The 12643-nt window shown below is 36.6% G+C and overlaps 2 protein-coding genes across 3 annotated transcripts; both read left to right on the forward strand.

Annotated features, from left to right (window-relative positions):
- Positions 1 to 288: 288 nt before the first annotated feature.
- Positions 289 to 3454, forward strand: LOC111811448 (NADP-dependent D-sorbitol-6-phosphate dehydrogenase). The gene is made up of 6 exons (XM_023698303.2): positions 289 to 509; positions 1091 to 1185; positions 1431 to 1548; positions 1650 to 1782; positions 2555 to 2774; positions 3074 to 3454. Exons 1-6 carry the CDS (start codon positions 377 to 379, stop codon positions 3302 to 3304), a joined length of 930 nt encoding a protein of 309 aa, XP_023554071.2. The 5' UTR covers positions 289 to 376; the 3' UTR covers positions 3305 to 3454.
- A 1070-nt stretch (positions 3455 to 4524) lies between these two features.
- LOC111811449 (protein BASIC PENTACYSTEINE4) lies at positions 4525 to 8163 on the forward strand. 2 transcript variants are annotated; one of them, XM_023698304.2, is made up of 4 exons: positions 4525 to 4683; positions 4871 to 4939; positions 6653 to 6811; positions 6892 to 8163. In XM_023698304.2, exons 3-4 carry the CDS (start codon positions 6743 to 6745, stop codon positions 7765 to 7767), a joined length of 945 nt encoding a protein of 314 aa, XP_023554072.2. In that variant the 5' UTR covers positions 4525 to 4683; positions 4871 to 4939; positions 6653 to 6742; the 3' UTR covers positions 7768 to 8163. The 2 variants fall into 2 exon arrangements, with proteins under 2 accessions (XP_023554072.2, XP_023554074.2); XM_023698306.2 differs by having other exon boundaries at positions 6658 to 6811.
- Positions 8164 to 12643: the final 4480 nt, after the last annotated feature.

The raw sequence follows: 12643 nt of genomic DNA on the forward strand, positions 1-12643 counted from the left end.
TCGTTTTAATTAAAATTTAGAAATTTACTCATATTTTTTTTCACTAAATTAAATAAAATATGAGAATTTCAACGTTTGATAGTCTTATTTTTTATTTTTTATGTAATTATTAATTTAACGTCATCGTTAAATAAATAAATAAATAAATAAATAAATAAATAACAGTTTAATAGGACTATCGATCAATGATTGCACCGGCTTCTCACACGACGTCGTTTGGTGTGGATAAAGGAAGTCGACGGCAGAAACAAGAAAATAATAAATAAAAAAAAAGAAAAAAAAAAATCGAGGAACTTAAAATCACAAACTCACAAGCAAAAGCTTAGCAGCTTTGTAAGCAGAGCTAGTTGAATTGATTGAGAAGCTCCGATCAAAAATGGCGATAACTCTGAACAATGGCTTCCAGATGCCGGTGATAGGGCTGGGAGTTTGGCGCATGGAGAAGCACCAAGTCAGAGATCTGATTATCAACGCTATTAAGATTGGTTATCGCCATTTCGACTGCGCCGGTACCGTCCTTTAATCGATTTGTTCTTCAGTTTCTCTTGCTTCTATTTCTTCCCTGTAGTTTCTTTTTCTGACATTATCATTTTGTCTTCGATGAGACTGGACTTGTTTTGATTTTCCTCGAGTAGAACCTAGAAATCGGGACGAAATCATGGAAGATCTCGCAATTTTCTTTTTATTAATTGGATTTTCATCGATTTTCTTGAGTTTGGTGTGTAGAAATAATAGCATGCATGATTGTGTATGAAAATGTTTGACGCCTTCTCCTAGACCTCTGATCTAGGAGTACTTTTCAGACAATTAACCATGATTTGTGTCCATTATTGATATCAGAAGACTTCGCAAATCCAATGGATTATGCAGCTTTTTTCTAATCTTTACATATTCAAACTTCAAGATCAATCGTTTAGTTTAAGGATTTGGTAAGGTTTAAATTTAGGAATTAATGTTTGTTTTACTTTTTAAAACAAAAGTAATTAATCACAGAATTGATATCGAACATGCAACCGCTTTAAAGCATTAATGTCTTGTCTGCGGAAATCTTGAGTGGATTAGTTTTGTAATGGATGTTGTTTTCCTGCAGCTGATTATAAAAATGAAGCTGAAGTTGGCGAGGCTCTAGCAGAAGCTTTTAAGAGCGGCCTTGTCAAGAGGGAAGAACTCTTCATCACCACAAAGGTGAGTTTGATTCAGAATTCTTATTGTCTACATTTTTTGAATCCTTCTTGCTTGAAGTTCAAACAGTTAGGAGCCTAAGGATGAGTTTGGCATGATTTTGAAGGATCATAAACGCTTTTAGCCAACTGAAAATTTAAAAAACACTGAAAAACTGCTTCTAAAAGGAACATTTAACTAGAATTTCTAGACAAAGTAATCTCAAATCAAGTTTAAATCACTGTTGTTGGTTTTCACGACAATGGCAGCTCTGGAATTCAGACCATGGACATGTTCTTGGGGCTTGCAAGGACAGCTTAAAAAAGCTTCAACTAGACTACTTGGATCTGTACCTGGTGCACTTCCCGGTTGCCGTAAAGCATACTGGTACCGTATCGCCCCTTTCTCATGGCTGTTCATCAAATATTTCTCATTTTCCTTTTCTGTTTCTTTACCTTTCCCCCTTTTTCCATTTCGAATTTATGAAGGAGTCGGCAATACTAGCAGTGAATTGGCTGAAGATGGGGTTTTGGACATTGATACGACCATATCCTTAGAGACCACTTGGCATGCCATGGAAGATCTTGTTTCCAATGGTTTAGTTCGCAGCATTGGCATCAGGTATTGTAACTCTCACTAACGTTTGATTACATGTTGGTCTAATTACAATTTAGTCCGTGAAATTTCGGGTTGGTCCAGAAACTTCCATTATTGTGTCTAGAAGGTTAGTAAACTTCCAATTTTGTGTCTAATAATTCTACGAAAAATTTGAAAACAAATGATTTGATCTATTAGACATAGATTTGAATTTTGTCTAATGGAACCTTAAGCTTTCAATGTCGTGTATAGTACGTCGGTGGCTTTTAAAAAAATTAGAAAATTCAGAGATTAAGTAGACACAAACCTTAAAGTTGATACGTCTGAACAATATACATGCATTTTTTCTTACTCGTCGCATTATACACGCTTTCGTGCACTGTTTTTTTCTTAATTTAAATTCAATTTACTTTATTTTGGTAACTTTTATAGTGTTGATTATTTTCATTTTGGTAAATTACCAAGTTTAGAAACATTTATCAAGTAAATATTGATTTTCAAAGGTATATTCTACTTGTATCTGAGGCAATTTTGAATATCAGAACTAAACAATAAGATTCTTTGCTTGATTATCAAGAACTTTGATTGAAATCCTGATAACATAAGTAGTTTTCGAAGAACACAATTCTCATAAAAGAACACCACAACTCGACCCAATATTGCTTACTTTAGGATTTATGATGAATTTTGCTGGATTTGAACATTATTCAATATTTTGCTTGCTTGCTTTAAGATTTCTTGCTGATGAATTTTGCTGCATTTGAACATTATTTTGTGATGGAACGATTCCGTGCAGCAATTACGACATCTTTTTAACCAGAGACTGTTTAGCGTATTCAAAAGTGAAGCCTGCTGTGAACCAAATTGAAACACATCCTTACTTTCAACGAGAATCTCTTGTCAAATTTTGCCAGAAACATGGGATTTGTGTCACAGCTCATACTCCTCTAGGGGGTGCTGCTGCTAACCATGAATGGTTTGGTACAGTTTCTTGTCTGGAAGATCCAGTTCTTCAAGTAAGTTAGCTGCTCTTCCCTTCTTTCATGAACAACTGAGATCAATACTTCGCAGTTTCAATATTCAAATTTCCACACAATTCGTATCTGTTCGAGGATTGGTGGGAGGGAGTCCCACGTTGGTTAATTTAGAGAATAATCATGGGTTTATAAGTAAGGAATACATCTCCATCTCCATTGGTACGAGGCTATTTGGGAAAGCCTAAAGCAAAGCCATGAAAGCTGATGCCTCAAAGTGGACAATATCATACCATTGTGGAGAGTTGTGATTCCTAACATGGGGCCCTCTTTTGTGTCAGGGACTCGCCAAGAAACATGGGAAGAGTGCTGCACAAATTGCCCTCAGGTGGGGCATCCAAAGGAACACCGTCGTGATTCCGAAGACATCGAAACCCGAGAGATTGGAAGAGAATTTCCAGGTATTTGATTTTGAGCTTGCAAAAGAGGACATGGATCTGATCAATGGAATCGATAGGAAATATCGAACGAACCAACCCGCGAAGTTCTGGGGCATCGATTTATATGCTTAGGTAGTCATATACCCTGCATAAATAACCCTTGCCTTATCAGTGGTTCTTAAATTTACTACAAACTTTTGAACTGTTTCATCTTTTTTGTTGTAGTTCCTAAAGCAGTTTCTTGTCAAAGATCGAACAAATTTAACAGTTTTTTTTCCCTTCTTTGGTTGTTTTTTGCTTGCCATATTCAACTTTGATTATAAGTAATATTCACAACTAATTTAATTTAATTATTAAAAATAATTAGATAAGTTTAAAACTAATTAGATTAATAAAATTAATGATAAATTTTTGACTAAATTAATAAAAATACATTTTGAACTTTACATATTTTCTAAATAAATATTTCTAAATTTTCTAAAATTTAAAAAATACTTTTAAATTAAAAAAAAATCGTTAATATTTTATTTTAAAAAGAGTGGATATGGTTAATATTTTATTTTAAAAAATGGGTAAAAAATAAATTTTCAAAATAAACTTCAAATACCTTAGTACTATCTTTCATTAATATTTATGAAATTTGAACGGTAGTTAAAAAGTTTGACATCGACTCAAACAATTCCGGTGTCCTAACCACCCAACCGCTATTTCATCCCTGTTCTCTATGGAACCCGCTTAGTTCACGCCCTTCTTTATCTCTAAAAACAGGGTGGCCTAACCACCCAACCATTCTCTATGGCACCCGCTTTGAATAATCCACCTTTTGCGAGATTACTCCGGATGTAATCATAAAAAGTTAATTTTTCAATAATTTTATACCAAGCTTCTGATAAACTTTGATTTTCGGTTCGTCTATCACTAACCTTTCAAGCTAATCTATAAGGAGTGGATAGATGATTTTTGTCCATACATGGATGGTTATAATTTTTTTTTTACTTTTTTTTATATAAGTAAATTGTGCTAATAGTACTTTAAAATTTTATAGTATTTTTCAAATATAATGAATGCAAGCGTATTTTTTAAAAATTGGAGGGTATTAGTGAAACTTTAAAAAATTTAAATTAAAAAATTTAAAAGTATTTTTTAAACCTATTAAAAATTTAAAGATATTTTTAAAATTAAGTTAAATTTTGTGAGTATTTTTATTAATTTACCATAAATTTTTATATTAGTTTTGGACCATTTTAAAAGCGAACTTCAAAACGTCAAAGAAAAGGCGCGTTTTAGATTTTTCAGTTTTTAAGGATTAAAAAAATTTGTAAAACGACGGCGTTTGAAGGCAACGGGGTCGTTTCGGATGAGAACGAAGCCACCCACCATTCCTTCACCACTTCCCTTTCTGTTCTCTCTTCTCCGACTGTGTCAATCACAAGAACACCAATTCCTTCTTCATTCTGCAAATCGCCGTCCGATCGCGATTTTCTTCTCCATTTCCACTCGCGATTGCATTCGCTAGTATTCCGTTCTTCCATTTCCACTTCCTGATTCCTCTCCTGCTCAGTTGTTTTTCTCCGTTTTCAAGTTTCTCCTCCAAAACCCTACCCTTCTGTCACTCCTACCTTACGAACATTCGTTTTTCTGGTTCATGTACCTAGTTTTCTCCCATTGATGCCGTTACTTCATTTGATTTTCTTTCAGCTGTTAGGTTTTCTTCGTTCTCTGTCTATTAGGAGTTGATCGAGCTGCTTCCTCTGCTGTTTGATTCCGGTACGGTTTCTCTTTTTTCCTTTGAACAAACTTCCGTTTTGAACATTTCGTACTGTTGTTTAACGACATTTCGTTACTCATTAGGATTCGTATGACTTGTTTGATGTAAATTTTGCTGTCTTCGTAAGTTCAATGCGAAGGAAATGGTGATAAATATTGATCTGCGAGTGTTGGTATCAATTTCATTACTCTATACGCTAGATTTTTTTTTTTTTTTTTTTTTTTTTTTTTTTTTTTTTTTTTTGTGGATTTTTAAGCAGAAGCTGAGTGAGTAACGTATGACACTATTTTCAGTTTAGCTTGTGTTGTACGTCTTATGCTCAGAGCTCTGATGAAATTGTTTGTACGTATCGTTATACATGTATTTGTAAAGATATAATTGAATGTTCTTCTCATATTTCATATTTTAATTTTGTTCCTTATTTGGAAAACCATGCCATTGTAGGCTTTTGTTTTGTGCTGAAATGTTTAAATTGAGCCCCCATGGAATGCCAGATGTGAGCATGCTGTAACTTCCTGTTATCCAAAACTTATGATCCTAAAATTGTCAATGTAAAGAGAGTATCGTTTTTAATTATTTCAGTTGATGTAGCTTAACGAATTCATCGTGGTGTGGGACGAGTCCGATCTTCTTTGTGAGTTTTCAGTAGTTTTATCATATGTCTGCACATTGTCCAAACTATAGTCTCTCTTTAGTCTGGGTTGATCTGTTAGATCCCCATATCGGTTGGAAAGGAGAACGAAGCATTCTTTACAAGAGTGTGGAAACCTCTCCCTAGCAGGCGCGTTTTAAAACTGTGAGACCGAGAGCAATACGTAACGAGCCAAAACAGACAATATCTGCTAGCGGTGGGTTTGGGCTGTTACATGGTATCAGAGCCAGACTTCAGGTAGTGTGCTAGCAAGGACGCTAAGCTCCCAAGGGGGTGGATTGTGAGATCCCACATCGGTTGGAGAGGGGAATGAAGCATTCCTTATAAAGGTGCAGAAACTTCTCCCTAGCAGGCGCGTTTTATAACCGTGAAACTGACGGCGATACGTAACGGGCCAAAACAGACAATATCTACTAGAGGTGGGCTTGAGCTGTTACAAATGGTATCAGAGCCAGACACCGAGCAGTGTGCTAGCAAGGACGCTGGGCCCCCAAGGGGGTGGATTGTGAGATCCCACATCTGTTGGAGAGAGGAACGAAGCATTCCTTATAAGGGTGTGGAAACCTCTCCCTAACAGACGCGTTTTAAAACCGTGAGGCTGATGGCGATACGTAACGGGCCAAAACAGACAATATCTACTAGCGGTGGGTTTGGGCTGTTACAAATGGTATCAAAGCCAGACACCGGGCAGTGTGCTAGCAAGGACGCAGTGCCCCCAAGGGGGTGGATTGTGATGTCTCACATCTGTTGGAGAGGGGAATGAAGCATTCATTATAAGGGTGTGAAAACCTCTCTCTATCATACACGTTTTAAAATCGTGAGGCTGACGGCAATACGTAACAGGCCAAAGCGGACAATATCTGCTAGCAGTGGGCTTGAGCGGTTACATTATTAGTATAGGTTTAATTTTTCTTTAAAAGGTTTGTGACTTTACCTACAAAAGAAAATGTTTGTGACGTCGAATTACTACTCGTTCTTAGTTGTTGAGGTTTCATTTCACTTAGTTTCGATCTTCCTGTTGTCTGATTCGTGCTGATGTGATCGATTTATGTTAAATCAGAATAGATGATTATGAGAAAGATTAGTTGATGGTGAAAGCATTTGGAGCATTCTGAATCCATTCACCTTGGTGCCATTATTTTCTGAGACTATGGATGATGGCCGGCATCATGAAAATGGGAGGCACAAGCTAGACTACTTCAGAGGGAGCCCCTCGCCGGTAATTTGCCTGTCTATTTTTAATGCATTCAATTAAGATGTTCTTTCTAAAATCGAATGAATTGGAAACGATGTATGCAGTGGCATATGGCGCCCCCTCATCATGTAAAGGAACCGAACGCCTTGGTCATGAATAAGAAGATCATGTCTATTATAGCCGAGAGAGATGCTGCTATTCGGGAGCGAAATTTAGCACTATCTGAGAAGAAAGGTGCATTGGCTGCACGCGACGAGGCTCTTCGACAGCGTGATGAGGCGATTGCACAGCGTGATTCGGCATTAATGGAACGGGACAATGCCCTTGCAGCCCTTGAAATTCGTGACAACGCTTCGAACTTTCCTCTTGGCAATGGGATTCAACGCAAAACGAAGCGATTGCACCATTTATCTAATCATATGCCAAGCATGTCTGAAACTCCCTATGGTACAAAAGACGTGCATATAACTGATGCCTTTCCAATTACAGTTATAGCTTCTGAAGCTGTTAAGTCTCGACAGGGAAACCGAACAACAAAGGATAACAAGGCAGTTTCATCAAAGACATCGAAGCTGCCGAGGAAGAAAGTTGGCGAAGATTTGAATAGACAGGCTGCTACCGATGGCACGAAATACAGAACGGACTGGGATGGTCAGGATGTCGGTTTGAACCTGGTTAGTTTCGATGACTCTTCTATGCCAGCACCAGTTTGCTCGTGTACTGGACTTGCAAGGCAGTGCTACAAATGGGGGAATGGAGGTTGGCAATCATCCTGTTGTACCACCCATATGTCCATGTATCCGCTTCCACATATGCCGAATAAACGCCATGTCCGAATGGGCGGGCGGAAAATGAGTGGAAGTGTTTTCACGAAGCTGCTTAGTCGTCTAGCTGCAGCAGGTCACGATCTCTCGGTACCAGTGGATCTTAAGGACCACTGGGCACGACACGGTACAAATCGCTACATAACAATCAGGTAGTAGCTAGGTTAGTAACTTCAAGAGGAGTAGAGAACATTTTGCAGGGGTCCTCAGGGTTGTCTCGATTGCAGTCGAATGTTTCGGTAAATAACATGGCTCGACCGAAGTGATTCGACCAGGAGGTAGAGCTCTTCCCTTTTGTTTGTATTTTGTAGGGGTCCTCGGGGTTGTCTCATATTGGGTCGAATGTTTCGGTAGATAACATGGCTCGACCGAAGTGAGATTCTACACGAGGTAGAGCTCTTCCCTTTTGTTTGCATACGCCATTGTGATTAAGACTGAACCTGAATGGACCACCTTAGATTGGGGAATGCTTGTAGAGTATGGCCATAAGAATGGATCGAAAAATGGGTCTGGAATGATGAGAATGCAGCTGAGTTTATTTGATTATTTGAATTCGAGATCCCATATGCTAATCTGTTATAACGTTCGCATCGAAAATTGACTTTTGATGGATCGAGCCTTGGGGAAGAGTAGACGTTGAAGTGATGGCGGTGTCTCAAGTGCTAAGGTTTGATTCGATAACCATTTCAAAATCACTCTTAAACATGTCATCAGTGTTCTATCTCAGCCATTTTCATCCGACGTTAGATCTCAACATTCTAGTTATTCACTCTAATCTAGTTTCGACCCTTTTATGGCTCAAAATTACCTTAGTTTAACTCGAATTTGGCTTAAAGTCGAACGTCAAAAGGGGATTTTAAATTTTCAATTTAAATTCAAAACTTTAACTTTTACTCCAACATTTAAATTTACTCAAAAAAACATTTTGAGATTTAGATCAATCAAGGCTTGGCCCAATCTATTGTATAGGCCCTCACAAAAATTTATTTCCTTAACGATGCATAAACTACATCACAAATCACAAGGACCTTCGAGTTTAAATATAATTTCAAATACGCTCTCGCATTTTTAAACAACGTTCAAACACGAGACATAATTAAAGAATATTTCATATATGGGGGTGGAAACCTCTCTCTAGTAGACTGAGAGGGGAACAAAATATCCTTCATATGTGCGCGGAAACCTCTCTCTAGTAGATGTTGTTTTAAGATCGTAAAGCTGACGGCAATACGTACAGGTCAATCTGCAAGCGATGAGTTTGAGCTGTTACAAATGGTATCGTAGTCAGACGCCAAACGGTGTGCCAGCAATGATGTTGGACCTCCAAGGGACTGGATTGGAGAGGAGAACAAAACATTTATTAGAAGGGTGTAGAAACCTCTCCCTAGTATTTTTCACAAGTTTTAAAACCGTAAGACTGACGGCGATATGTGGGCAAATAGACAATATTCACCAACATATCCTCCAGCGGTGAGTTTAGACTATTACGTTAATACAAGTTCCAATTTAACTTTTTACGGGTCAAATCGTACAATATCCGCTAACAATGAGTTTTGAGGGAAGGGATTATGGTACGGGAATGAGACAATAAATCATGCAAGCTTGGAAGCCATAAACTGCGGAATTTCCCCTAAATTCCTCCGTGGATCAATAGTTAATAAAAGAAATTTGCTTTTTTTTTTTTAATTAAATATTATTATTATTATTATTTAATTAGAGAAATTGTCCACAAGCCATAGCCATGATTGGCGCCCATTTTTGCCCTTTTATATTCAACAAATTCTTCTCCCTCTAATTTGTCTCATATATAATCAACTTTGAGAAAATTGGGTATAAATCACCCTTCAAACACACTTTATTTTAAAAACGTTTGACTTAACCATTTTCTTCGACTTTCTAGAAACTCGAGAAATTCGTATTAGATGAAAGTTCCACATTGGCTAATTTTGGGAATGATCTCGAGTTTATAATCAAGGAATACTATCTTCATTGGTACGAGGCGTTTTGAGGAAGCCCAAAGCAAAGCCACGAGAGCTTATGCTCACAGTGGACAATATCATACCATTGTGGAGAGCCGTGATTCCTAACATTAACATGGTATTTGAGCAACGGGCAGAGCCCGCGTCGACATTTAAAGATGTTTGAATCTCATTGACATTATTTCTCGTCTTCCTACCAAATTTATAAATGAGGATTTTTAACACTGAAATGAGATCTTTTAAATTAATTGGATGTTGATATTTCGAGTGCTATTAAATGTTCTTTTTAATGAATTCATTCATATAATATTATTTAATTCTCCGTCTCCAAAAAAAAAAAATAATACTTTGTTTTCGGGAGATCGAGTTTTGTGTCTAGTCTTTAATATATAAAAGTGGGATAGAGGTGGGTGTGGGGCTTGGGGTCGGGTCGGGTCGGGTCGAGGACAGGATGGAGAGAGGAATGCAATCCCGATCTCCTGTTTCGTTAACTTAACGAAAAGAAATTTCTCCTCACTCTCTCTTCGTCCATTTCCCGACTTTAGCTCCTTAACGAAAAGAAATTTCTCCTCACTCTCTCTTTTATTTCCCGTCTAAACGACGATTATCGAGCGGGATTCTATTCATTATTGTGAAATGACAAAAAAGGACATTCATTGTCAAACATTAATGGGCCCTCTCTTATAATTAATGATGGCCCATTAGCCTTTATTGAGCCTCAAGACAATGACTTCAATGAGAGAGTGGATAAGCTCTTTTTAAAATATTTTTCTTCCCTTTTTCTTGCAAAAAAACAAATATAAATAAATAAAATAAAGCGTTTCCCATTTTTCTTCTCTAGCACCGCTCATATCTCGCCACGTGTATCTACCAACACGTGCTCTTCTTAGGTCCGGCCCCACGTGACAGTGAAATCGACGGTGCATGTCTTCCCACGTGGTGAGCATCGCGTACCCTAAGCTTTTTTTTCTTTATTCTTTTTTCAGAAAAAAAAATTCGTTATTCTTTTTCCTTTTTCAAATCAATTTTTGCTATTAACGTTGAGCCGCCCATATGGTTGACCTTTGACTCTTTTAATTACTAAAAAAATTAATTTTCTTAAAATTATATATTATTTCTTTTATATATATATATATATATATATCTTATTTTTCGATAACTCGATCATAGGAACTTCATAGTCAAACGTGCTTCTTTAAGCAATTTTATATTGGGCGATCTCTATTTTTCCTTTGATGCATGTGAATTAGGGCAAAACATGTTGGATGGCTCGTATTGGTCTGTGAGGAGTGAGTAACGTAGCCATATCATAAGGGAATGTCGGGGCCATCAGGTGTCGAATATGGATTTCGAATCCATATTCGAATCTTAGACATGGGTCGTTACAAGTGGTATCAGAGCAGTTTCTCACCCAATAAGTTGTGGTCCGAGGATGAACCAAAGCGGAAGTCAGTGGACATGTGACACTCGACTAAAATAAGGAGTACATGAATGAACTGATACTATATCTGAATGAAAGCGTGCTAGAATGACCCATGTTGGTATGTAGGGACAGTCTTCACTCTAAGAAACGAGGAGTAAGTAATGTAACCATATCGTAGGAGATGTAGAGGAATACCGAAGCCATCGATCTCCTTTTTTTTAAGTTATCTCTAGTTGAAAAATAATCGATTTGACAATAACTCAGATCGATACTCTCATTTTATATATATATATATATCTAATTAATAATATATATTTTATATTAACTTAAAAATTAATATTTACATATTTCATATTTAATTAATTAATTAATTTTATTATTTTTTTTTTATTTTTTGTAAAAAAAAGGCTAACAAATTTCTGACAAAAATTAAATAATGGAATAATTAGGAAACTGACATAAATATTTTGTTTGATATAGAGAAAATAAAATTGACTTTGGAGTTCCTTAATTAGAAAGAGAAATAATTTTGAAATTTATTTATACTAGACGTGTTGTCTATGGTCGCATGCCCACTTTTAATGTTCCACGTTGTATCAATACTCGGGTGTACAATCGTTCACCAAAATCATATCTACACGCGCCAGGATTAAACCGTCCCGAAATCTAGTACTGCGAGAAATAACTAGTTGTCACTTCTTCCTACCCGGGTTATAATGCTACCATGGTCGTTGGAATTTCCTTTTTACGTATTTCATTGTTCATGTTTTTAAAACATTTTTTACAAACGTGACTCGAGGCTCGAGCGTACGCCAACGTTATCCGTGAAGTCCGAATTTCTCACGGCTGACTTGTCCAATGTCCCTCTATTGCAAGAGTGCGATTGTGACACCCCGCATACATCTCTAAGTGTATCTACTGAATTGTATTTCAATTGACGTCTGAATATCCATAATTTAGATTTTATACGGTAAATTGAAAACGATTTCATATTTAATCAAACACGTTTGGCCGAATTCTCTTTGTCTCCTTGTTAGGTAAAAACATGGAATGACATTTATAAAAAATAAAAAACTATATAATATAATATAATACAATGTATAATTCAAATATGATTAAGTTACGTGGTTATGTTGGATGGTGGAGGCACCATATAATATACATTAAGTTGGTTCTACCAAACACATACAACGTGTGCCTATATTTATCTTAAACTAAAAATATCTCAATTTTATTTTCTATATATTTTTTGGTTATTTTAAGATTAATAATAATAATAAATAAATAAAAACCAATGTCTTTTAATTATATTTTTTATTTAAATATATATTATCGACGAAATGTCAAAGATTCGAGTATTCACAGTGTAACAATTCAAGCCCACCACTAGTCGATACTGTCATATTTGGGTTTTCCCTTTCGGAATTTTTCTAACGCGTTTATTATGGAGAGTTTTCCACACCCTTATAAGAATGTTTCGTTTTTCTTTTCAACCGATGTGGGATCTTACAATCTACCTCATTTGGAACCCAATGTCCTCGCTGGCACATTGTCGGGTGTCCACCTCCTTTTGAGGTTCAGCCTCCTCGCTGGCATATTGTCCCGTGTCTGGCTCTAATTCCATTTGTAA

The sequence above is a fragment of the Cucurbita pepo genome, chromosome 15 (assembly GCF_057944985.1).
Source record: "Cucurbita pepo subsp. pepo isolate OVF chromosome 15, ASM5794498v1, whole genome shotgun sequence".
In the NCBI taxonomy this organism is placed as follows: Eukaryota; Viridiplantae; Streptophyta; class Magnoliopsida; order Cucurbitales; family Cucurbitaceae; genus Cucurbita; species Cucurbita pepo.

Excerpts from the sequence above, each read along its gene's own strand:
- LOC111811448 (XM_023698303.2), top strand. The coding sequence starts at position 377 with ATGGCGATAACTCTGAACAATGGCTTCCAGATGCCGGTGATAGGGCTG. Across the intron at positions 1,549-1,649 it reads GGTTGCCGTAAAGCATACTG|GAGTCGGCAATACTAGCAGT; the intron begins GTACCGTATCGC and ends GAATTTATGAAG. Across the intron at positions 2,775-3,073 it reads TGGAAGATCCAGTTCTTCAA|GGACTCGCCAAGAAACATGG; the intron begins GTAAGTTAGCTG and ends CTTTTGTGTCAG.
- LOC111811449 (XM_023698304.2), top strand. The coding sequence starts at position 6,743 with ATGGATGATGGCCGGCATCATGAAAATGGGAGGCACAAGCTAGACTAC. Across the intron at positions 6,812-6,891 it reads TCAGAGGGAGCCCCTCGCCG|TGGCATATGGCGCCCCCTCA; the intron begins GTAATTTGCCTG and ends CGATGTATGCAG.